We start from the raw sequence: 26,450 nt of genomic DNA, 5'->3' as shown, positions 1-26,450 counted from the left end.
TGAAACTGCCCTTATTTTCCTGTGAACACATGTGTTTGAAAGACAAGGAGTTCTGAAACTCAAGCTCACAATCGCTGGGTAGCGCACACAACCTTTAGGTAACGTAATTAACCGCACCACTGAAGAGAGAATTTAAACAATTCAAATTTAATGATGATTAGTCCAGCCACAGTGATGCAGCAGCGAATGATGGCATTGGATCACAATGGATAGCATTCCTGGTTCACACTCAATTAAGCTATCTTCAACACTGCCTGAGAGGTTATAACTATCAGGAATGATTGAACAGGCTGGGACTCCAGCTCCTTAAAAAAAGGCTGAGGGGTGACCTGATGGAGATCTGTGAAGGGATATGATAAGGCAGTTATAAATAAAATGTTCCTACCTAAAGGGGAAATCTACAACTAGGAGCAGGATTTTCCCATGGTGCTTTGGGACCCTGATGTCAGGAGCCCACGCTTGCTGGAAGCCAGACTGCAAGGCCTGTTTTTACTGGAGGCTGCCATCCAGTTAAGGTGGGCCCAATCACAGGGCTGGCAGCTTGAAAGCCTCAGCAGCCCCACTGAGGGAGGTGGGTGCTGCTGAGGTAGGTAGGATAATGTGGGAGCATCTCATAATGTTGGTATCTTGGGGAGGATGGAGCTTCTGGCTCCATTGAACCCTGGACTGCCACCGGGAGGCCGCTTCCATTAAGCAAAATGCTGGCAAGCGCCCTAAATTTGAACCTCAAATGTGCAAATTGGCTGTCCATTGTAAACCACATGCCCCCCCCCACCCACCCACCAACACCAAGGAAATTTCCCCAGAGAGGATTGCATTAGTGAGCTATCCCTACTATTTTTCACCCCACCTCCACTCCTACCGCCCTGGCCATGAATATAAGATAGTCACTGAAAAACCCATTAAGGAATTCAGGAGAGTGATTCGAACTTGGAGCTCATTATCAGTTGCTATTGCATGAAGTAGTTGAGGTGAAAAGCATAGATGCGTATAACCAGAAGCTGGGTAAGTACATGGGGAAGGGGGGAATAGACCATCTGTTAATGGAGCCAAATGAATTGCGCTGGGAGGTGTTTGTGTGGAGCATTTACTCCAGAGCAGTTGGGTAAAATGGCCTGATTTTGTGCTGCAGGCTCTGCTCAATTCTGTGTAAGGCCTGTGAGGCATGGGAGAACAGCATGTGGAGAAAGGAGTGGTTTTAATTGCTTGTATTTTAGATCTTGCACTTCAGACAAGATGAATGGGGGCTTTGAGCCTTTTGTGGGTTTTTTGTCTCACTAATATTCATTGTTTTGCTTTCTTTATTTCTCTAGTTTTCATTCTTCTGACCTGATCTTTTCATCCTTTTTTATGCATCGATCGCTTCTTTTCTCCTTTGAATGATTGTTCATCTTCATGATTTGTTTTCAGTTCTGTGAGAATGCTTGGTGACGTTGTAAAGAGGCCACCAATTCATAGAAGAAGGTAAAAAAAAAAGAAACAAAACTGATTATTTTAACCCAAGAAAATGGCTGTTAATCTTCCGCTTTTTCACACAAGCTGAGAGTTTGGATGCGCCTTCAGTGTTCAGTAGGAAAACAGATGTGTTTTTCTGTAAATGTTATTTCACTGAAGCCTGTTCAATGGCACTACTATTGGGACTGACCAAGAGTTGACCCTTTAAATAAAATTAGCTCCTCACCAAAGCCTTGGAGCTGTGTGGGTGCGTGGTGGATGGTGGTGGTGATGGTAGAAGGGGGAGGGTTTTGGGGTTGGGGGGGGGGGGGCGGGCGGTGTGGGAGAGGAAATGTTACAAACATGTGACAGTTAACTGTAACAGGGGCCAGGTTTGTAACATGACACTGGCTCACACAGGAAAGTCCCTGCTTACATTGTGGTTCTACGCTCAGTTAATGTCAGCCATGACCAGACGTGAACTTAACATGTTCCTGAGTGCTAAACTGGACTCCTCACCTGGGAGATCCAGGAGTGGGTGACCAGTGAGGCAGAGTCAATCCAGCATTCTGTGTGTTGAGGTACTGATGAGTTGGCCTCCATAGAACTGAGTACGTTTCTGAGCCCTGAGCCCTGTCCTGTTAAATCTCTGTTGTCCATCTCCTCCATGCTGAAGAAGGGAGGAGATGATAATGAAGGAGAGTTAGTGGTCTGAGGTGCAGGTTTCAGTGTTATAACAGGATGTGCATGTGAACTATACAGGGTTCATTAATCAAGAACAGGGATATTCTTTGCAAGTACTTTGCTAACTTTCTCAACAGCCATTGCTGGCATTGCTTTTGTCTCCTGTGTAATTACTGCAATATTGTAAACTTTTCTGATAACTCTACAATTTAACAAACAAAAAAAGGACATACTTGAAGGAAGGTATATGCAATGATACAATTTTTATTTTAGTTCCTCACTTACATTTGAAATATGTACATCAGCATTTTCATGGGGATTGAAGTCACGTGTGATGAACAATGTGTGAAATTTTCATGCTGTGCCCTGCTGAGCTGTGAAAAATGCCCACCAGAAACTTAACTGGACCACTGGACATAAATACTAGGCTATAATAGACAATCAGATACTGGGAATTCTGTGCAAGTAACTCACCTCTTGACTCCCCCAAGAGTGTGATGGAATACTCTCCACTTGCCTGGACAAATGTAACTCCAGTAACACTTTAGAAGCTCAACACCATCCAGGGCAAAAGCAGCCAGTTTGATTAGCACCACATCCACTACCTTAAACATTTCACTCCCTCCACCACCGCACAGTGACAGGTGTGTTGCATCATAAAATGCACTGCATCAACTCATCAAGGCTCTTTTGACAGCACCTTCCAAACATACGCCCTCCACCACCTAGACGAACAAGGACAACAGGCACATGGGAACACTACCAATTGCAAGTTCCCCTCCAAGCCACACACCATCCTGACTTGGAAGTATATCGGCTGTTCCTTCACTGTCGCTGGGTCAAAATCCTGGAACTCCCTCCCTAACAGCACTGTGGCTGTACCCACACTACATGGACTGCAGGGGTTGAAGAAGGCAGCTCACCACCACCTACCTCCCTGAGGGCAATTGGAGATGGGCAATAAATGTTGGTTTTGTTTCGATGCCCACACCTCATACATAAATTTTTTATTAAAAAACTTTGGATTTTGCCTTCTAAGTTTAGAGAAGTCGAGCTGCCTAACAAATGGAAATGGCTGCTCTAATGCCGTGGCTGTAGGACTGAGGTAGCAGTCCAGCGGTTGAGCTCCAGTTCCATCATGATGAGTTACAAAGTTGAATCCATTCTATCCGATATTACCAAATCTGGTAAAAATGTATGTTCATAACAGAAAGAAATGACTATTTCCTAGTGGACCAGCCAGCTTTAGTGAAGGAAATCTACCTCCACTCTGAGCTGACCTGCGAATGATTCCAATTTCAGATTCTGAAGTGGACTATTCACCCAGCTGTCAGGGCAGCTAGGGATAGACTATAAATCCCAGAGCCTGCCACATACAGAGAATACATTTTAAAAAATCTACTACAGTATCTCACGGCAGCAACGATATCTTGGTTGCTTGTGGGTCTGAGAGTGGTAGTGGTTTGGGAGCAATTTGAAGAGATGTATTAAGACTCTTACATAGCCCTGAAAGTACACTGGCTTCAGTATGACTTGTTAAATAGCATCTTCTAAGGTAAGCCTAGTTGACAAAGCAAGTATAACCTGGCGGAGTATTTTTGGCCAACGCGCATCAATTGAAAACTGGAAAAGTATGCAAAAAAAATTAAAATTTCTTTGAACGCAATCCCATAGTGTCATTCCAGCAAGATTTCCTCTGAATGCACCACTTCTCTTTCCTCTGTCAGTTTTCTTCCTTGTTCTGATCCTTTCTCCCCTTATCCCCAGCATGAGTTGGTGTCCCTCTGAAAAGCAGTGCCTTGCCATGGAGTCTGAGATTAGTTACCGAAGGTATGGATTGTGACAGGCACTGAATAAAGATCAGGTGGTTTCATATCTGTGTTTTCAGTCTGAAGGGTTGGGGACATTGAGTAGATACATCCCGGCACAACTTAATCGGACAATTTGTTTAAATAAAGAAGAAAAGGAACTACAGTTGCTGTAAATCTGCAATATAAATGGAACATTCTGGAAATACATAGCCGGTCTGCCAGCACCTGAAAAGAGTAAAGTATTTCCTGAGCGTCTCGAAGTAGATTTTACACGCAATTGCAGTTGGCAAAAAGAAGTAATTTCAGTTATTTATAGCTTCTGGTTTTCGCTGAACTTGTATAGGGGGTCCTCAAAACATTCCCTGAGAATGGTGTGACAAGATTTGGAAGGCCAGCACAGAGGAGCATGCAACAAAGCTGAGTTGCTGTTCTCTTCCTGAGGAATGTGTTGCCTGGAGGTTCAGCCTCTTCCAGTGGGAAAGGTGGCAATTTGATGGAGTGTCTTCTCCAGGCTGCTGCTGGGTGACACCTTGTGGCCAGCTGCAAGTAGTGCCTGGAGCCCGGGATCAACTCCCCGATCTGATCCTCGGCTGTTCCGGTGATCTGGGAAGAAAGCAAAATACGCATTTGCCCTCAGCATGAGCACAACACCCCACCTTCTCCCTCTCCTCCCTCCACCCAACAAAAAGTTCACGAGAACTTACAAGGAACGTAAACTGAAAAAACAGATATTTAATCTCCTGGAGATTCCAAAACCAAACCCAAGAAGTTGCTTAAGTACATTTGGTTGTGTGCACCTGTCAACACTTGCTGCTGTCACTTCAGTGTTTCTCTCAAAGCATTGTATCCACGAGCAGTAACCTGGGAGCAATATTGAGAGGGTGGGGCAAGTGGCAATATCACTTGCACAGAATGGGACCAACGTAAGGATCATTAAATAACCAGTTTGTATTGAGAACATTTGTGTGCATTTATGCCCCTGCATGTCAGACACTTTGCTGCTCAGCCACATGTACAGTCAGCCTTCACACTTTCTCAATTATCCTAAAAATTGACACGTTCTGGCTGTTTGTGCTATTTTCTTGTTGAAAGCATGTTTATCTGCCTGTTGGCTGTAAGCAGCAGTGCATGCTCATGGGCATGTTTGAATGCACGATGTGGCTCTTGATGCTGCCCCAAATCTGAAGCCTCATACACACTGAGAGTTTTTGTGTTAAATGTGCTTTTGTTTTTGAAAAATTTGTTGAATTCCTTCGTAATAGATCTTGTCTCAGGATCGTGTCACCAATCTTACTGCTAATCACTGTCCTGCACTTTTCCCACGCACAAGTGAAGTAAACTATTTCTTTTCTAAAGCATTTATAAAGATTATTATTCCCCTCCTCTGCCTCCTTGCCAAAAGAAACACAATTTTCCACAACAAGAGCAGAATGCCAGAAATGCACAGCAGACCAGTTGGCATCTGGGAATGAGCAAAGTAGGTTAACGTTCCAATTTTGCATCAGTATGCAACTGCTAGCTTAATTGGTGACAAATACCCATTGATTATATCGATTGTATTGAAAGACAACGCCCAAGCCTTTAATGTTGGCAGAGAAAAGTCCTTAAGTGACTGCTTGTTTATTTGTCAAGAGTGATTACTCCAGTGCGCTCCTTCCCGGCCTCCATACTTGCCACCAACAGCAAATTACAATGCGCCCAGAATGCTCCCACCTGTGCCCTCGCCCATACCTTATGCTCTTTTATCCTTGCCAAGTCCTGCGGCGTCATCGCGTTGAGAGAATTGATCTTTCTCTTTACCTTCAGCTACCTCTACTGCCCCTACCTGTTAACCCGTAGTCATCACCGCCACCTGATTTCTCATTCCTAATCCACAGTCAGTTGCACTTCTGTAGCCAGTGCCCTTGGAAGCACGCTCTCTCCGCACCTCCTCGGCACCTCCATCCCTGATTTTTAGATCCTCTGAAAGACCATTCTCTTTGGCCTGCTTCCACCCTCCACCTCTTTTGTTCCTTCCTTTATACTGTTAATGCAGAGATGTGTTTCTGTAACTGCATTATTGTTCCCCCATTCTGCATCCTTAGCTATTAGCAGAAATTAGCTCCTGCACCCTGTCAGTGTGTCGATGGAAATTTTGAGAAGGCAATACTCAGTAAGGGGGTCACCTCTGTATTTGCACCAAGTGATTTTTCCAAATTAACAACAATTACTGCATTAATTGAATATGTCCTGTGTGCATTCAGTTACAGCCTGGAAGGACTGGTACACGACAACGAGGTGACTAAGGAAACGACGCACACCGTGGAGTCTGTCTTGCGGAATTCTCGTGACCCTCGACGAGGTCCAATCGTCAACACTGATGAGCGTGGATCTCTCGTCTCACTGACCGAGGAAGAGATGGAGTCTGACCACAGCGAGGGTAGCGTGTTCGAAAACCCGGTAAAGTGACCACTTTAATGTCGCTTGACCATGACCAAAGCTGTTCAACTTGTGTTTTATTTTATTAAAATTGGAAGACTTGGGCAAAAGCTTAAGATCCTTAGAGATGGCAGAAGTGCTAGTTAAAAGCCCAGAAGCAACTGTGCCATTGCACTGTATGACTGACTGTAAGAAGAAAGCAAGACTTGTATTTATATGTCGATACTTTCACAGTTTCGGAATGTCCCAACATGCTTCATACTGATGAAGTTCTTTTGAAGTGTTGTCATTGAGACAATGCTCAGCAGCATTTGCATTGCATTACTATTACTTCATCTACTATTTTAACAGAAGTAATGTAAACCTCTCTTAAGTAACCCTGGTGATTGATTCTTACACAATGGATTAAGAGAGAGAAGTATCTGAGCACATTGGTTTGGTGCTGATACAAAACATTTTGAGTAACTAATTGGGAATTATAGAATTTGGCTATAATTTTGCATAACATTAGGCAAAAGAAATTTCAAAAGCAGATATGTTGTTTCCTTACAGAAGCTGACGAGGGTACAGCTACATTCTGCCCCTCTGCTGACTAAATCCATTTCATTGCAAGTCATCAGCCCACCAAGCACAGACAGTGAGTACTGAATAGATTTTCAGCATCGCGACAGACAAATAAATAAAGATTACTAACTAAAACGGTGCGTGTGTGGAGAGCAATCAAAAGTAGAAATGTTTGAAAGCGTTGGGTTTTTTTTAAAAGGGCACAAGTGGGTTTTAGTTTTAATGTTTTATCAATTCTTCAGCTCTGTCCCCATCTCCCTGCTCTAGTACAATTCCACAGGCGTTACAGTGGCCATTTGTCACTTGTAGACTTTGACAGGCAGTAACTGTAAGCCATATAACAACAAAGGACACCTCGACAAAATCGCATGAACTCATTCACCAGGATCCACATATTCAGACACTGAGCAATGAAAAATGTTCCCCTTTTTAATCCCCAGGCTGTTGGGGTAATTGATCTTCTGTGTCGTATCTGAACCTAGCTAACTCACAACAGACTGGATATCAAACCAAAAAAAAGAGTTCTTAAGTTTATATAGCCTGTCTCATTCCCTCAGGAAATCCCAAAGTACATCAAAGCCAGGAATTTCAGCCCCTGTTGTTTTGGGGACAAACACGGTAGCCCATCTGCACACAACAGGATCCTAACAATGAGATAAATGTTGGCCTGGACATCGAGGTCACCTGTACTCTTCTGAATAGTGCCTTAAGATCTTTGACATTTTCCTGAACAGGCATGACACTTCCAGCAATGCAGCAGTCCCTCTACTGCACTGAAATGTCACCCTTAATTATGCACTGAATCCTGGGGTCGGCCTTGAACCCATGACCTTCAGCTTCAGAGTTAAAAGTGCCACTGTGACCGACATTAACAATAGACAGCTATTCGGAATATTGAGTAGGAATGAGTTGATGAGGGGGTCTCACCTGACCTTCAAGTGAGACGTTGCTGCACCAGCTTGAGAGATTGGTGCCTGGTAGGTGAAGGGAGTTGCAGTTCCTTTCGGATGTCTGTTATCGATAATCAGAATCCAAAGTGTGCACAGCAAAAGTAGAAAGTAATGGGCAACCTTGAGTGGTCAAAGGAATTTCATGGGGTGGAGTATCGTCCAAAGAGATAGATATGGGAGTGATCTTTTCCCACCAAGCCTTGGTTTTGAGGGTGTATGATAAACAGACTGGGCACAAAACTCATTTCAAATGAATCATTCCCTCCGTCATTGTGATTCTTTCTTTTGTTACTGGACTAGTGTTCCAGAGACCCAGGGTAATGTTCTGGGGACCCGGGTTCGAATCCCGCCACAGCGGATGGTGAAATTTAAATTCAGTAAGAATTTGGGAATTAAAATCTGATGGTGACCAGAAAACCACTGCCGATTGTCATAAAAATCCATCTGGTTCAATAATGTCCTTTGGGGAAGGAAATTTGCTGTCCTTATCTGGTCTGGCCTACATGTGACTGCAGACCCACAGCAATGTGGTTGACTCAAATGCCCTCTGAACGAGGGCAATTAGGGATGGGCAATCAATGCTGGTCTAGCCAGCGATGCTCACATCCCATAAACGTATAAAAGAAACAATACCAGTAGGTCGTGGCTCTGACCTTTCAAGGATTGCATAATAGACGATAGCTCATCAATAAAAAGAAGTCTTCTCATTTGTCCTATCTCTGTGGAAAGGGAGCCATCCAATCAACGTGCTTTACCTGCTCGGACACATCTGAAACGGACTTGGTTGCATGATAGATGTTCACTGGTCAAACTTTGACTTTTGGTCGACTGAAAATAGCTCCAAAGAAGTCAGTGTTATCAAAACTTACGCACATCAATACTAAAGGTAGCTAAGGGAAGCAAAGGGGAAGTAGATTGTTTTAAACTTGAAGAAATGTCTACCAGCTTGATTCAGATCAGTGCAATCTTGCCTCTAGGTAAAATGTTAATGAATTCAAGTCCACCCCCAGGACTTGCGTACATGACCTAGCCTGATGCTCCAGTGTGGGACTGAGGGAGAGCTGCATTTTCAGTGAGATGTTAGACGAAGGGCTGCCAGTGGATTCTGAAGACACCATGGGATTGTTTGAACAAGAACAGGGCCTTCTCCTAGCGCACTTTAGCCAACACTGCTAAAACAAAGATCACATTGCAGCTTGTGTGATCTTGTTTTTCACTAATTGGTTTTGATGTTTGCCTTCAAAACAATAGTGATTACACTTAAAAAGTAATCACTTGGTTGGAAAGCACTTTTGGGGGTACTGAAGATGTGAATGTGTTGTATTAAGAAGAAGAAAAACCTACATTTGTATAGCAACTTTCACAGCCACGGATGTACTAAAGCTTTACAGCCAATGAAATACTTTTGAACTATGGTCACCATTGTACTGTAGGAAACACAACAGCCAAGTTGAATACAGCAAGCTCCCACAAACAGAATGTGATAATGACCAGATAATCCGTTCTTTTGTGATGTTGAATATGGGATAAATATTGACTAGCACACTGGGGATAACTCTCCTACTCTTTAAGATAATTCCATGAGATCTTTTATGTCCACTGAAAGGGCAGATGGGCCCTCGGTTTAATGTCTCATCCAAAGGACAGTGTAGCACTCCCTCAGTACCACACTGGAGCATCAGCCTTGATTTTTGTGCTCAAAAGCCAAAGTGGGAATTCAACCCACATCCTTCTGGTTTGGTTTGGAGTGCTACCAACTGATCCATTGCTGATACCATCTCAAAGGCAATTAGGGATGGGCAATAAAAATGCTAACCTAGCTGGTGACACCCACGTCCCGTGAAAGACTAAACCCTTGACCTCATGTAAAGTCCACGTCTCCCCTTTCCTTCCTTTTCACTTCCCTTCTTTCAAACTTGTCTTTTGTCTCATTGCTACTTATGGTTTTGCTACTGGATGTTGCTCTACTCACTCATCCAACCCTGGTCACTGTGCTTCAAAGATATATTGTGCGAAGAGATTTGAGACGTTGTCAGATAATGCAAAGTGCTAAATAAATGTAAATTATTCTTCTGTTAGGATAAGAGTAAAAACTAAAATTTAAAAAGGGGCGTGGGGAGAAAAGAGCAGGAAGATTCAAGTGCTCAAATTTTATTTAGGTTTATGTTCCCTTTGGGCTAATGTTCTTGCACTAAAGCTCTGTATTTTCAGTATCACGGAGATGTAGGGTTTCCATGAGCTTGAAGATTGTTGAAAGAATCACGCAGTCCTATGTTTCTATTTTTTAAGTTTAGCTAAAATGTCAATCTAACAAAAGGTATTGACCTTTTAAGCCAAACTATCTGCATGTGGTTAAATCCTAGGGAGAGTGGTGGCGAAGCATTTGACTGTAGCATCAAAACTAGGCCCAATCCTATTTTCATCCTACCTGTAGTTTCCCCAGCCTTCATGCGCTGAAGCAGGTGAATGAGAAGGCTTTTGGTTTAAATTTTTCCTAATTATTTGCTTCAGTGATTGAAAGTAAAATTTGTCATTATGGGCTGTCCCTCGATTGGAGGATGATGCCTCCCCAGGGTCGCGAGTTTCTGCCATGGGTCTTCATGTGACTGAACAGGCCGATTCTCAACCTGCATTTCTTTGGGCACGTGGGGCAGGGTGTCCCAGAAGGCAGTGGGATCCAGAATGCAGGATTTGATTCCTTTTCTTTCCTCCTGTACCACCTCTCTGCCTCAAAGCGTGATGCCGCTTGTCAGTTGTCACCATTCTAAACAATGATTTTTTTTAATCCCTTCATAGAATGTAGGCGTCACTGGCTTTGCCAGCATTTGTTGCCCATCGCGCATTGCCCTTGAGCAGGTGGCGATGGCAAGCCACCTTCTTGAACCTCTGAACATCAGTGAATATATTCAAGCTTGAGTTAGACAAATATATGATCTACAAGGAGATCGAGGGCTATGGGGTGCAGGTAGGAAAGCGGAGGTAGGGCCACAATCAGATCAGCCATGATCTTATTGAACGGTAGGGCAGGCCCAAGGGGCTAAGTGGCCTACTGCTGCTTCTTTCTCTTACGATATTATTACAGCCAAGTCCATCTGCTGCAGCTACGCCCACAGGGGCTGGGAACAGAATTCCAGGATTTTGAGCCCAAGCCAGTGAAGGAACAGTGATGTAGTTCCAATCAGGATGGTGTGTGGCTTGTGGGATGGAACTTATAGTATCCAGTGCCTTCAGCCATTTCTTGATTTCATGTGGAGGGGTTGAATTGGCTGAAGACTGGTAAAAACTGAAATTTAAAAAGGGGCGTGGGGAGAAAAGAGCAGGAAGATTCAAGTGCTCAAATTTTCGCCACCACTCTCCCTAGGATTTAACCACATGCAGATAGTTTGGCTTAAAAGGTCAATACCTTTTGTTAAATTGATGATGCTGGGGACCTCAGAAGGAGACCAAGATAGATCATCCACTGGACACTTCTGGCTGAAGATGGTTGCAAGTGCTTCAGCCTTGTCTTTTGCATTGATGTGCTGGGCTCCCCCAGTCTTGAGGATGAAGATATTTGTGGCACCTCTGCCTCCTCAGCTTGTTTAGTCATCCACCACCATTCATGACTGGATTTGGCAGGAGTGCAGAGTTTTATCTGATCCGTTGGTTGTGGAATCGCTTAGCTCTGTCTATCACTTGCTGCTTCTGCTGTTTGGCACACAAGTAGCCCTGTGTTGTAGCTTCACCAGGCTGACACCTCATTTTTAGGTATGCCTGGTGCTGCTCCTGCCATGCCCTCCTGCACTCTTCATTGAACTAGGATTGATCCCTTGGCTTGATGGTAATGGTAGAGTGAGGGATATGCTGTGCCATGACATGACAGACTGTGGTTGATTACAGTTCTGCTGCTGCTGTTGGCCCACAGCATCTCATGGATGCCCAGTTGATTGGAAGCAAGCTCCTCCCAGTCATTAATGTCAATGCTGCCATGCTTCAAGGAGACTTTCAGAGTGTCTTTGAAGCGTTTTCTTTGTCCTCCCTGGAATGTTGATCATTGACAGTTGATAAAACAGAACCTAACATAAAGTAAAAAAAGTACAAAAGTAAAACTAGCATGAGAGTAAATGACAATTTTTGATTCATACAGAACTTAAAACTATGCTTCAGTTTCTACAGAGTTAACTTATTCCAAGCACTCTGAAATTTGTGCTCGGGACATAAAATTGCGTAGAAGCTGCCTAACATTTATGTCTCTCACTTTTACACAAATCATTTGTTCCTCTTGACTCGTGAACTCCATGAGAAAAGTGCAGCCCACAAAACCATTGTTACTGAATGTTGAGAAACAATAGGTAATCCCTCCAAGCCCACGTTTGACCCTAATAAATGCTGCTGCACACTTTTGTGCAAAACAAAAATATTCAAACCAACCAGTGATGCAGATCACTACATTTGAGAGAATGGATTCATGTTGAGAGAAAAGTAAACTGTTCACCTGTTTTGGAAGACAAATGGGGAAATTCTGGAAGGGAAATCTAGTTCTACAATGGAAGTGTGAAGTTCGTGACTGTAAATTTTAATGTAAAATTACTAAGGGTGTTGAAGAGAAGCACAGCACAGATCAAGAATCCAACAACCATGAGTTTTTTTTCTATATTCTATTCTGTATTGCATGTATTTTTTAGTTCTGGCAAGACTAATTTATCGTCTGAGCCACTTGTTAAAACAGAAGGTAGGTTCCTCTTCCTCAAAGGCTGAAAACTTGTAAGCTGCAGGGAAGGAAAAATGCCAGCTCTATCCTCCCCTGCACAGTCTGACATACACACAACTCCAGTTTCCCACCGCGTGGTGGTTTATAATATTATTCTGAGAGATATGAGTGAACTAGTTGGGTTTTTATTTGACAGTTTTCAAGGACACAAATTAATAAGTTAATGAATTGAATTGCATCACTGGTGAATTCTCCATCTCCAGGTTTCTCTTTCAGCTCAGTAATCGCTATATTACCATAAGCTATTAGATTTGACCTTCCCCTTTAAGACAATAATGTCATTCCGAAACTTCTGCTTTTTTCAAAAAAGATAAAAGTTTGTTGCATTGTCTGAACTGAAACGTCAGCCACTGCAATATCCTGAGCCCATTCAATTTGCAGAGAAAAATATAACTCATCTTATTTGCCAAATTTTATGCCACTCTGGGAGGCTGGCTGTGTTGTGGCTCCACTAAATTGTCAGCCATCATGTTGATCACTCAGCTAGCCATTCCCTATGCAGAACTGACACAACAAACACTTGCAGGGAAGAACAAACCCAGCTTGGTCATGATTACTCAACAGCTATATGTGCACTTTCTAATGTGGCTTCTCTGGCTTTGATGTATTTCCTCTTGCTAACCTGTCTAGCCCAGGTACACATTGGAGCCAATTGATGCCCTGACTGAGATATGCTGACTCAACACATGGCAGGAATCAAAACCTGGGGGCCAAATGGCTTACTACCTTACTTGGTGTATGTAGTCTCAGAGCCATTGAGAAAGTCACTTCCCCTAGATGATTAGAATTATACTTCAGAAGGTTTGCGTTACTGGGCAAACATAATTTGGCAACCATGTTATCACTGAACTAGACTATGGACATAGTCAGTTCTCAGTAGTCTGTTTCAAAGGAAGCTTTCAAGTTCCTGTTAGCACTGGTATTCTTAGTCATGCATCATGCACATCAACCTACACCCTGCCAGAGAATACCATCACAAATGCTTAAAATATGTTGACTTTGTTTCCAAAATCAGAAAACCTTATATAAATATTTGGCTCCTGAATAGTTTGTTGTCGTACAGCAACAGCTTGCACTTATATAGCGCAATATAGTAAAACACCCCAAAGTGCTTCACAGGAGACCAAAGCTTGGTCAAAGAGTTGGATTTCAAGAAATGTTTTAAAGAAAGAAATTCTAATCATCTAGGGGAAGTGACTTTCTCAATGGCTCTGTGATTACATACAAGTAAGGTAGTAAGCCATTTGGCTCCCAGGTTTTGATTCCTGCCATGTGTTGAGTCAGCATATCTCAGTCAGGGCATCAATTGGCCCCAATGTGTACCTGGGCTAGACAGGTTAGCAAGAGGAAATACATCAAAGCCAGAGGAGCCACATTAGAAAGTGCACATATAGGTGTTGAGTAATCATGACCAGGCTGGGTTTGTTCTTCCCTGCAAGTATTTGTTGTGTCAGTTCTGCATAAGGCAAAGAGATTTAGGGAGGGAAGTCCAGAGTTTAAGGTTTAGGCAGATTTTAAGGTGTGGTCACCAACGGCGGAGCGATTAAAATCGAGGATGCTCAAGAGGCCAGAGTTGGAGGAGCGCAGACATCTTGTTGTAGGGCTGGAGGACATTAAAGGTAGGGAGGGATAAAGCCACAAAGGGATTTGAAAGCTAGGATGAGAGTTTTTCAAACCAGGAGCCAATGTGGGTCAGCGATCATAGGTGATGGGTGAGCGAAACTTGATTTAAGTTGGGACACCAGCACCAGAATTTTGAATGACTTCCATCTCAGGGACTTGGATGCTGGCTGGGTGTGTGTTAGAATAGTCTAGCTTAGAAGCAACAAAGGCATGAGTGAGAGTTTCAGCAGCTGAAGAGCTGAGGCACGAGTGGAGCCCAGTGATGTTACGGAGATGGAAATAGGTGGTCTTGGAAGTGGTGCATTCCTGGGCTTAGTTATCTGTTTCTGTTGTGCTAGCTGATATTAGCCAGAGTGTTGGGAGGGACGTGTGGAACAAAACAATAGCCAGCAAAAACCTGCATTTATATAATGCCTTTAATTTCCCAAGGTGCTTTACAGAGCCGGGGGTGGGGGTAGAAAAATAGACTTTTAAGAGATAAGACTTTGGGCAAGAGATGCAGGGGGAATGTGAGGAAGAATGTTTTTGTGCAGCATATGGTAATGACCTGGAACTCACCCCACGAGGGTGGTGGAAGCGAAAATAATCAATGATTTTAAAAAGAAATTAGATGAGCACTTGAAGGAAATAAATCTGTGTGGCTACGGGGATCAAGCAGGGGAATGGGACTGACTGGATTGCCCTGTGAAGAACCAGCATGGACTTAGACCATAAGACGTAGGAGCAGGAGTAGACCATTCGTCCCATTAAGTCTGCTCTGCCATTCAATGAGATCATGGCTGATCTGATGATCCTCAACTCCACTTTCCTGCCTTTTGCCCATAACCCTTGATTCCCTAACTGATTAAAAATCTGTCTATCTCTGCCTTGAATATACTTAATGACCCAGCCTCTGCAGCTCTCTGTAGTAAAGAATTCCACAGATTCATTACCCTCTGGGAGAAGAAATTCCTCCTCATCTCTGTCTTAAATGGCCGACCCTTTACCCTGAGATTGTGCCTTCTGGTCCTAGACTCTCCCTACACAAGGGGAAACAACCTCTCAGCATCTACCCTGTCAAGCTCCCTAAGAATCCTATATGTTTCAGTAAGGTTGCCTTTGACTTGATGGGCTGAATGGCCTCCTCCTCTGTGCTAATGTCTCTATGGAATGGGAGTTAGGAAAGGGACCCAAACTTTGGATCCTGAGGTTTTGAAATCAGGGGAATCCATATTTCCAAAAGCTGCTTTGATAATGTGTTGTGGTTACCAGCTCCCAACCCGCAGGCTGCATTTAACTATAATGGGAGCCATTGAATAATAGAAGGCAGTGTGAACATACATGGCTGCCCTGTTTAGCTGGCCGGCATGCTAAAGCTAAATTTGTTATAGTCACCAAGGCAGAGTCCCAACTGCTGTCAGCATGGAGGAATCTGGCAAGTTTATCTTTGGTGTTGTCACCAGCTGTGTGACAACCCTGTGTGGGGAGCTGACAGGAATAACTTGGCACAGGAGCAATACTTTGTAAACTCTGTGGAGTTTGCCGGGAATGGGGGGTGGGGGTGGGGGGGGTTGTCGGGGTAATAAGCTCTTCGCGAAAATTAACGGTGCATCCAGTGTTCCAGCGCCAACAAGTAACGCTTTGTGCTTGCATTTGCACGTTAATTTATTGCAGCGGTTTGAAAATATTGGCAGCTGCCTTTGAAGTGGGAGAAACAAGGTCCTTTAAAGGTGCCTGGCCCAGCCTCAAATCATTTTAATGTCTATCATCTGCAGCAAATGGCAATTAACATTGCATTTCTAAAAATAGTTGGAGTTGCTTGACTGAAATTCTACACAAAGATTAAAAGCGTAAGCAGCTGGCTGATGAATGGCTTTCTAGAGTTTGTTGAATAATAGGAAGCAGTGTGAATATAAGTGGCTGGTTGTTCTGAGAATGTAAATGTCTCATACAAACACTAACTGCAGCTATCAAACTGAAATTTGGCCACTTCCTTTGGAAATAGATGAGCTAGTTTGTTTTTTCCTGAACGGATCCTTGCAGAATTTGAGCAGCGCTTGCAGCAGGCTGAAATAATGAATGCCAGTGACTTGGGTAAATGTTACAGAATTCAAATGAGCAACGCGCAAGTCAGCGCTTCAAAAAGAGATGAGTCATTACATGACTGAGGGGTCAAGTTAATAACGGATGATTTGAGTGCTGTAGGAAAATGTTTGTGTTGACATACAATAATAGAAAACCAATGAAAAGATGGGTTAAATGAACATGTAGATCATTTAGACCAAGTTCCATAAAAGGTTCCAGATACAAAATGAAAAGTTGCATCCTAGCATGATGATGTAATAAAGGAAGTAGCCATATGCTGTTTGATGATGCACCAATATTTAATTTGGAAATCCATGCTTTAGCAATCAGTGACTGGAAAATAGCTCATGGTTTTATTGCTACTATTTTGCGAGAATTGAACCAAGTGAGAATTGTAGCTGTCTGGTTCACTTGTGTCAACTCTGAACTCTAAACTTGATTGGCTAGTCTGTCTTAACACAGATAATAGAATTTTAAAGCCAGGGGGAGGTGATTTGGCTCAGAGAGTCTGTGCTGATGTTGATAAAGCCAGTCATTAGTCATATTCTTTATTTCCCCAAAACCTATGCATTTTATTTTCTTTTTTCAAATAATTATCTAATTCCCTTTTTTAAAGCATTTATGGATTTTGCTTCAGCCATTTTTTCTGAGAGAAAATTCCATATCCTGAGCCCCTCTGCTTTTAAGAAAAAAATTCTCCTAACTCCTTCCTTCATTCTTTTGAGAGTCTTAATCTGTGGTTTAACCCAACCAATGGCAGTAACTTTTCCTTATTTATCTTTCTAAACCGCCTTAAAATTTTGAGCATCTTCATCGTCTCTGCTCTAATAAAAAGAAATTAGTTTCTCATAACTGAAGCCTTTTACACCTGGTAACATCTTGAAGGATCTCATCTGCATCTTTTTCATGGTCTCGAGGTCTTTTCTGATGTAGGGTGCCCAAAATGACCTAATTGTGACTTTGAAAGATATTTATGTTTTCTACTCTGTTCCTTCTCCTAACCCACCAAACCAGAACTACCTGCAGACTCCCTCAACTATAGCCCAGAACCCACATCTATTCTCTAGTTGGGGTCTGAATGATGAGAAATTGCAGGGCTCTGACACCCAGAGGGATCTGGGTGTCCTAGTGCATGAATCACAAAAGGCTAGTATGCAGGTACAGCAAGTAATTAGGAAAGCTAATAGAACATTATTGTTTATTGTGAGGGGAAGTAATACAAAAGTAAGGCCGTTATGCTTCAGTTGTATGGGGCAGTGGTGAGACTGCATTTGGAGTATTACATACTGTATTGGTCTCCTTATTTAAGGAAAGATGTAAATGTGTTAGAAACAGTTCAGAGAAAGTTTACGAGGCTAATTCCAGGAATTATGAGGAAAAGGTGGACAGGTTAGGCTTGTACCCACTGGAGTTTAGAAGAGTAAAAGGTGACTTGGTCGAAACCTTTAAGATCCTGCGGGGTCTTGACAGAATGAATGTGTTGGGGATGTTTCCTCTTGTGGGAGAATCTAGAACCAGGGGTCACTGTTTAAAAATGGGGTTGCTCATTTAAGACAGAGATGAGGAGAAATTTTGTCTGCGGGTCATGAATCATTGGAACTCTGTTCCTCAAAAGGCAGTGGAAGTGGAACCTTTGAATATTTTTAAAGCAGATAGATTCTTGATTAACAAGGGGGTGAAAGGTTATTGGAGGTAGGCGGGAGGTTGCAACCAGATCAGCCAAGATCTTATTGAATGGCGGAGCAGGCTTGAAGGGCCAAGTGGCCTACTCCTGCTCCTAGTTCGTACGATTAAATGCATTCCTGGAGATTTCATCACATGACTTGCCCCCATTCTCCAGCCATTTTCATCCACCCTTGTGTCGTATTGTTTTCCTGCCACATTTGGAAAGCAAAAAGACTCATTACCCAATTTGGACAATGCTCAACTGTCAACCAAACAACCTCATTCCCTTCCTCCTCTCCACCACCTCCCTCCAAACACCCATTTTCAATATTTTTATATATGGCAAAGAGAAATGTTCAACGGAAGTTTTTTTTAAAAACTATATTTTTTAAAGTCCCTATGATTTTTCTCCAGGATTTCACACAGCTGTGTCCTGGACACTAATCCTCAATCCCTGCAATCTCCAGACCAATCCTGGAGAATTGCCAACCTTATCTTTAGTTTCTCCCCCATCTCCCCTAATGCTCTCCCAACCTCATCTCGTCCTTTCAAAATCATCTTGCCCTTGAGATCTACTTGCTGGTCAGTTGATGCCACGTGCATTAAACTGGTGACCACCTATCTTTCAATCCTGCCCTGGAAGCTAACTGATATTGTATTTTCCTTAGAGTAGAGAAGGTTGAGAGAAGGTTTGATAAAGGTATACAAAAAAAATGTGGGGTCTGGACAGAGTAAGTAGGAAGAAACTGTTCCCATTGTTGGAAGGATTAAGAACCAGAGGACACCGATTTAAGGTAGTTGGCAAATGGTTCAACAGTCAGATGAGTGGTTAGGATCTGGAATGCGCTGCCTGAGAGTGTGGTGAAGACAGATTCAATCATTGCCTTCAAAAGAGAATTGGATCATTAAATAAAGACGAACCATCTGCAGTGCTACTTGGAAAACGTGGAGGAGGAGCAGTAGGTGAATTACTCCTGCAGATGGCCAGTGCAGACTTGGAAGAGCCTCCCCTTGGGTACTATCCGCCTCCCAAAACTGCAGTCATCACCCCATCTTCAAAAACCCACTTTCACCCCCAATCTTTGCCCACTACTGCCCCATTTCTGGTTTATTTTTCCTCTCCAAAATCCCTTAATGTATCACCCAATTTCTACCCATCTTTACCACATAGCCACATTTGAGTCTGTTTCTGTCCATGCCATAGCACTAAAACAGCCCTACTGTAAATGCCATAAATGTCAGCAAATCAATCTGCTCTAACGTTGCGCTGGTATGCTTATTGTATTGTACTCTGAGATCATCCACTCAAATTGGTTCAATCAATACCATCCTCACCAGTGCTTCATTCAAATGCTGAAAATGCTCTCTTCTGACAAGCCAGGCTTGGAAGCAAGAAAACTTGAGCTAGTGCTGCTCCTTTACAGGTCAAGTGGACTTGATCTGGAAATTTTGCATGCCCTCTAATGTTTTACTGAAATCCTAGTGACAACATTCCTTCTGATAGGGATAAATTGGAGAATAGATTTTGCACACCGAATCCTGACAATACTGTAAATAATACCCACTGAGGAGGAGCCAGTGGACAAATTGGTTTGAATTCTTTTCCCACTTCTGGATTAAAATAAGAAAAGATTAAAATTGGTTCGTTACCTAGAACAATTCATCCGTCATTAAAATCTAGTCCGAGAATGCTTTGAAAGTCTCCACACTTGAAGTCTAGATCTACTCTCTCTCTCGTTCTTCACAATGAGTGCCAATTATCAGCTGGTGATTTATAATTCCCATTAATCTGCATGCACCCCCGTGCTCTGTACAACTTGCTGCTTGACACTTTGCTTCACTCATCATGCAGGACTTGTCGGTAGATGAACCTGTGATTCAATTCCTTTCAGTGAAATGCATGCTCTAATTCTGCTGTTAACAGAATCTGGGCGCACCAGGCCCAAGAAGAGAATCTCCTTTTCCTTGAACATTTCTCCTCTCCTTCCTAAGCCTAAAACTGTCTTTTCTCTTGGTTCTTCTTCAAGTGATGATGAGTCAGATAGTAAGTAAACCTTGAAATTAAATATCTGCCTTGTTGTGATTTGTTCTTTTAAACATTTGCTTATGAGTATTTCAATGGCGCATGATCAAAATAAGGCTAAAAGAAAGCCTGCTTAATTGGCTGTAAACTCCGCGATACCTTACCATAGCTGGTTTTATATGTAGATATATTTCCGGATTTGTGCTAATATTGATATATAATTGAAATTGCCATTTGCCTACTCCTAAGTTGCATTGATCTCGTGACTTTCTTATTGTGTAGAATGATTCTTTCTTTTGGGTTCTGTTGCGAAGCACAATCAGAGCTCCAACTCATTTTAAAGACGGAAGATTTCATCAATGTTATGTTGCAAAATTATAAGCGCATTATTCATAAACAGTTTCCAATTTACTTACACACAGCCCACCTAGAAAAACAACTCTCAGAAACGCCCTGTTGAGGTATTCCATTTTGTTCCAACTTAATGTTATTTGGAAAATCTCATTATTCAATGTCCTTCTTTTCTAAGTGTTCACTGGAAAATATGTCTAATGTTCAAACTCCGTTTTGGCTGCCAGAGCTTTGGTTATCATTGAATGATTAAAGTCCCTGGTGATCCAAAATTTGATTTGGTACCAATTGAGGGAGTACATGTGCACTGTCTGAAACTAGCTCAGGTGGTCTACAATTTTCCTGTAACATCTTCAAGAGTAAAATGTTCCATTTTCCAAATTAACCATTTAAAAAAAAATTTCAGGCTTATGTCTTGGATTTTAATATGTGGTTAAAAGAACAGAACTAAAATAGCACTATTACTGTCAAGATTATAGACGGTGTTTCGTTTACATTTAATTATTCTGACTTAAGTGAAACTATTTAGAAATTAATGTTACTCCTGGGCTAGGAAGATGGAAATATTTGGCTAGTAATGTCACTACAACTGATTATCCCACAGCCCTGCTAAAAAACGTGTGCCAATATTTGGTGTTGAAGTGTTGGGGTTCAGCTGTGAAGTCTTGCATGGTTGGATAGCCTGACTCAGCTTACTGGATATTTGAGCAAGAACCAGCAATGTGTCCCAGCAAAGAACCAGTGCCTTTGGATGGGGGAGGAGAAAGCTGGCAGAAAATATATCCATATATTTTACTGGCCATTAGCTTGTACTAGCTGCCAAAAATCATAGATTAAAATACTGGCAGTGTGCCATCTTGTAGTGCCTGTTGTACTATATAATGAACCAAGGAGATTGTTTTTCAGCAATAATGTTCCAGCTCTTCCCAGGGCCAGTGAATGGCTATATAAACAGGCCAAAAGAGAACCTTTCTCCACATAAACTGAGCTTTTCTCAAATTTGTTTTAGTACTGGGAGTATTGTTTCCAAGCTCATTAATGACTGCAATTCAGAAACACTGTTAAATTAGAGCCATTCATGTTAATGAAGAGGTAATATTCCATGATATTTAGCGAGACTGGAAGAGCTGTCATTCAAGTGTGGAGAAGGCTGTCTGTTTTGTTCGAAGGCCTAAAATGTACTGCTTGTGAGCTCACTCATGCATGACCAAACTGTTCGCTGGTTTTCCCATGATTACTTTTACGCTGAGTTCCTCTTTCAGAGTAGTCACTTCGAAAGAGGGAACACCAGATCCCCATATCATTGGGTAGTTGATTCAGAGTGCAGAACCCTATTCCTGTCAAGAGTAATTCGATTTGCTCAGCAGTGTTGTAGTATAACTGGGGTGACCCTCCTCTGTCGGCAACAGTACAATTTGTCGATATACTGGTGATGAGTTGCTGGAAAGTAGAGCTTGGGGGAGGGACAAGAGTTGGGTCCCCAATAAGGTATCTTCAAATGTTGAACAGCTTGCTGGCTTTCAGAATGTAGGACCCCACATGAACAATGACAATTTGGGATTGTGTCTGTAGAGTTGACAAAGGTGAAGTACCTTTGGAAGAAGAAATTGGGTAGATATCATATCCTGCAAAATAACTCAGAATTTGGAAGGTCCTTCTCAATTCTGAGAGTCACATCTGAACTGCACAAACACTTCTCTGTTAGATTACATCTGCCATATATCTGTCCATTTCACCCATCTCAATTTGCTTCTGAAAAAAAGTCAAGCTGGCAGGGTTACATGAAGAGGGGTGGGAGGAGACTCATGTGAAACATAAACACCAACATGGACCATTCAGGCCGAATGACTTGTTTCTGTGCTGTAAATTCCATGTAACTGTGATGCCATTCGCAAAAACTGTTGACGCCATCCTATTCCTGCTGAATTGGTAATAGCGTTTGGATAGGGGTTGGGTGAGGATGGAGTGATTGCTTCCATTTCCACATTGTTTGCTCCAAGGCCGATATTTGAGTGTTTCCCGGATCTTTCCCCCCAAAAAAAATCACAGCTAGCAGAGGTGCCCTCAAGTGACAGTCTGCCTCAGGACAGGGTCAGAGGCTGTGGGCTCAAGTACTTTCCTGGCTGGTGGATAGAGACCGGAATGCGGTGTCAGCTACATAAAAACAAAAAATGCGGTGATGCCCGGACGGAAAATGTTTATTGATAAAGAGCAAATGAATTATAGTAATAGTAACCCACAGTGGTAGAATTCATGAGGCATCCTGTTCGGGATGTATGGTATGCCCGGCCATGTGCAGACAGACATTATAGACCTAGTGGGTTCACCTCTAGAACCCACTGCAATGCACTGACCTGTTTCAGAACTTGTTTAAAAAAAAAGATTCATTCCTTTCAGAAAAATAACACACAGTTGATGGAGAATCCAATTCAATTCCTTAGGCAGTTATTGATTATCTGCAGATAAACTGCCCTGCTCATTCTCTTCCCCCTTCCTCCTCCCTGCATCAAGACTTCCTGATTCACTTTGTCCTCTCTTTTTTTTTATATAAATGTTGGTGCCCCACAGTATGTCTTCAGCAGTGGGTTGCTCAGTAACGACACACAACCTTTCTTCACCAGATGGCTGCTGATGATTTTTTTTGTTCCAGGAGATGTCAAATACAATTGTTTTTTTTTAAAGCATGAATTATCAATTTAGGAAAAGAAACAGCAATGAAGTGAAGGTCAAGAATGACTTGGTGATCCACTCTTATACTATCTGACAGAATGGACATGTTTAGCCACAGGAACTTTATATACGTCCAAGTTTTATGTTACTCCTAGATAAATGTTGTTTAATTCAATTAATTTATCTGGTAAATCAATTTTAAGCACTCAATTCCCATTCTTTGTTATTTACATTGCTTAATTCAAGTTAATGTGAGTAATTAAATGTTTAGGGACAAATATGGATATTAGCCTGCAATGCTGACAAAGCTGCAATAGAAGAAGGACAAACAGAAAATGACTTTGAACTGTCAGCTCTGTGAACTATCGAAAGAGAAAGGACTAACACTTCAGTGTATTTCCTGCTGTTCCACCCACTCCCCCTCGCCCCCAAACCCAAAGCCCTCATCCCTATGTGTAGCTTCTAAATAAAATTGTAATTATAAGCAGTGTGTTGCACGTGGGAAATCAAGACTCTGTGGTCTTCAGGTTTTTAGCAGGTAGGGCACCATTGAGGCCAGGGCACATTTATAAAGCAAATATCCTCTAAATGTGTCACACTGTGATCACCAAGTGGAGGTGCACTGATTTGAGCTTTTTAACAATTAGAAATATTGTGTACTGCTATGACACACTTTGCTCTAAAGAAAGTGCGCATTTATAAATCTCGTTCTGATTTTCTTTCCAGATTTGTTTGTCTTAAATGCTTACAGAACTCACTTAGATAGAACCTGTGCTGAAATGATTGTCAGCTAATTTCTTTGAATGCAGCTACGCCCAGTGTTTAATAGTGCAGTCACTTTACTGTACCTCCATAATCTGTGTAAACCATGCCTGTTACAGTAACTGTGGGTGTAACCACTGATTGTGTGCACAAACATTGGGACAGACCTGTCCATTTCAATTAGCCCATCTCTCTCATCTCTCTCTGTCATTTTTGAGTCCTGACATTCAGCAAATTTCAGCACTTTCCCTTTTCCTTTATTTTTTACTAATTTTAATTTCTCTTTACCCCTAGGTTTAAGATCATCCACCAGTAACTCTCTTGGCCCAAGGTAAGTGACTCAAATTCATTGTTAGTAAGTAAGGCTTAGTTTTTTTTTAATTAATTTATTTGGGCTCAAATCCCAGCAATTCTTTTCTTCTTCTTCCATCCTACATGTGCCGACGTTTGTCGAGCATTCTTCATGTGTGAACTTAAGTGTATAAAGAGAGGAAAAGTCAATCAAGAATATATACTGTCATATCATAGCATCATTACACCTCAGAAGGAGGCCATTCAGCCCACCATTTCCATGCTAGCTCTCTGTGGCTATCTCTAAACCTACCCCCCTGCCGTTTCCCTGTAACCCTGCAAATCTTTTCTCTTCAGATAATTATCTTATCCCCTTTTGAAAGCCATGATTGAGTCTGCTTCCACCAACTCCCAGTCAACTCCACTCCATTCAGCAGACTCAGTCACTCATGTATACGTACAGTTTCCAGTAGGTAACTCTGGTTATCACTATGGAATGCTGGCTTCTTATGCCCTTGCCCAACTGAGGGCATTGAAACCAGTTGTCATGCCTCCAGCTCTTCTGCCATCTCACCTGATTCATCTCAGATGGAGATTGGACCTGGCACCTTCCAGTTTGTATGCTCAGTAGCTAATGCCAACTTCGTCTGGCACTGCCTTAAAGCGGCTACTTCCCTCTTCCCTCCCCAGGCCCCCCCAAACCCCACATGCAAATGATCCACTGTTTGTTGCTCATGACTAATTTGCACATCTCTTGCACCTTGCAAGTTATTCTCTTACTTGTCCATTAAACAGTACTGAAATCCCTAAGTGAAAGTTTCAAATACAAAACATAAACCATATTTTAAACAGTTGTTTTTGCTTGATTTGCACAGCATTTCAGAAGAGGATAATAGCCAAGTGCCACCAAGTCCAACACGGAAGGATTCAGAAGGGAAAGGCAGCACTAAAGTGTCTCGAACTTTCAGCTACCTCAAAAACAAAATGTCAAGTGGGAAACACAAGAACAAAGTACGTACTGATGAAGTGTCTAACTTCACCGGCCATTTTGTCTTGTCCATGCGTCAATTACAGGTCAGATGATAGCGTTCCTCTGAGAACTTTCTTCCTAACATTTCCTGGTGTAGTGCCCCTCCGCCCCACCTCTGTTCCCCTACCTTGTAGGACAGCCCCGACTACTACTCAGTGAAGTTGCTGAGATCTGTGGAGGTTATGAAATGGGAAAAGAGTTTTTTTTTCAATTCTTGTTTGTTTTTTGGATGTGGGTATCGTTGACAAGGCCCCATTAATTTCCCTGAGAAAGTGGTGTTTGGTGTTCTCAGCTGTTACATCCATATAGTGAGAGTGCTCTCTTAACAGTGGCAGGATATTGATGCAGAACGAATAAAGAAACTACATTGTGTCCAGGTCAGGATAATATGTGATTTGGGAGAGAACATGGAAGTGTTAGCATTCCCATAAGATTGCTGTTCTTGTCTGTCAGTGGTAGCGATCGCATGGAAGGAAGGCGCAGTTGAAGAAATGAGAAGCCTTTGGTATTGAATTTGTGATACCAAATGTGTTATTAGAGTTCAATTTTTCTTTACTCCCTAGAATCTTGAATACCTGGGCCCTTGTGTTGTGTTGCATTGTGGGTGGAAGACATAGAAACATGAGTAGGCCATTCAGCTCATCGAGCCTCCTCCGCCATTCAGTTAGATCATGGCAGTTCATTTAACTCAAAACCAATTTCCGGCGCTATCTCCACATCCCTTGATGTCATTAGGCTCTGGAAATCTATCGATTTAACCCCTGGAGCTCTTGCTTGCCTCAAAGTTTGAAGCTGCTCATTCGATGGTGGGATGGCATTCCGCTGGACTGGTGTTGGTGAGATGGCAGGGCCTGTGCTAAAATCCTGGCATGAACCCAAATACAAGAGTGAAATCGACAGCTTCAGGTGGACAGCAAACAGGATCTTGCAGATAACAGCAAAATACTGCGGATGCTGGAAATCTGAAATAAAAACAGAAAATGCTGGAAAAACCCAGCAGGTCTGACAACATTTGCGGAGAGAGGAACAGAATTAACATTTTGAGTCCATGTGACTCTTCTTCAGACCTAAAGAGAAGTAGAAATGTGATGGAATTTATACTGTTTAAGGAAGGTGGAGCAGGTGAAGCTGGATGGAAAGTTCAGCGATAGGTGGGGGCTAAGGAGAGATTGACAAAGGTGTCATGGACACGAGACAAAGGGAGTGTTAATGGTAGTGGTAAGGGCTAAAGAAGGTGCTGATAGTGGCATAAAGGTAGGAAAGCAGGATGTGTGAATAGCAGAAAAAGGGTCGAGGCTCTCTGAAAGAACAAAATGGAACGAGTAACAGATGACTACAAGGGGTTGCATCTTACCTATGT

General features: G+C 42.4%; 1 protein-coding gene across 11 annotated transcripts in view; it reads left to right on the top strand.

Annotated features, from left to right (window-relative positions):
* LOC121270011 (A-kinase anchor protein 13-like) overlaps positions 1 to 26,450 on the top strand; it is a 394,374-nt gene that overhangs the window by 275,839 nt on the left and 92,085 nt on the right. For 10 of the 11 annotated variants that reach the window (XM_041175277.1, XM_041175275.1, XM_041175276.1 and 7 more), the window contains 5 exons: positions 1,411 to 1,464; positions 6,173 to 6,368; positions 6,900 to 6,984; positions 24,064 to 24,100; positions 24,936 to 25,071. In XM_041175277.1, the coding sequence (XP_041031211.1) occupies positions 1,411 to 1,464; positions 6,173 to 6,368; positions 6,900 to 6,984; positions 24,064 to 24,100; positions 24,936 to 25,071 (508 nt within the window). The remainder of the gene's footprint in view (positions 1 to 1,410; positions 1,465 to 6,172; positions 6,369 to 6,899; positions 6,985 to 24,063; positions 24,101 to 24,935; positions 25,072 to 26,450) is intronic. The other variant, XM_041175274.1, reaches the window with a different exon arrangement.

The sequence above is a fragment of the Carcharodon carcharias genome, chromosome 26, assembly GCF_017639515.1.
Source record: "Carcharodon carcharias isolate sCarCar2 chromosome 26, sCarCar2.pri, whole genome shotgun sequence".
NCBI lineage: Eukaryota > Metazoa > Chordata > Chondrichthyes > Lamniformes > Lamnidae > Carcharodon > Carcharodon carcharias.
The sequence above is the reverse complement of the archived record's forward strand: the minus strand, read 5'-3'. Positions and strand labels throughout refer to the sequence as shown.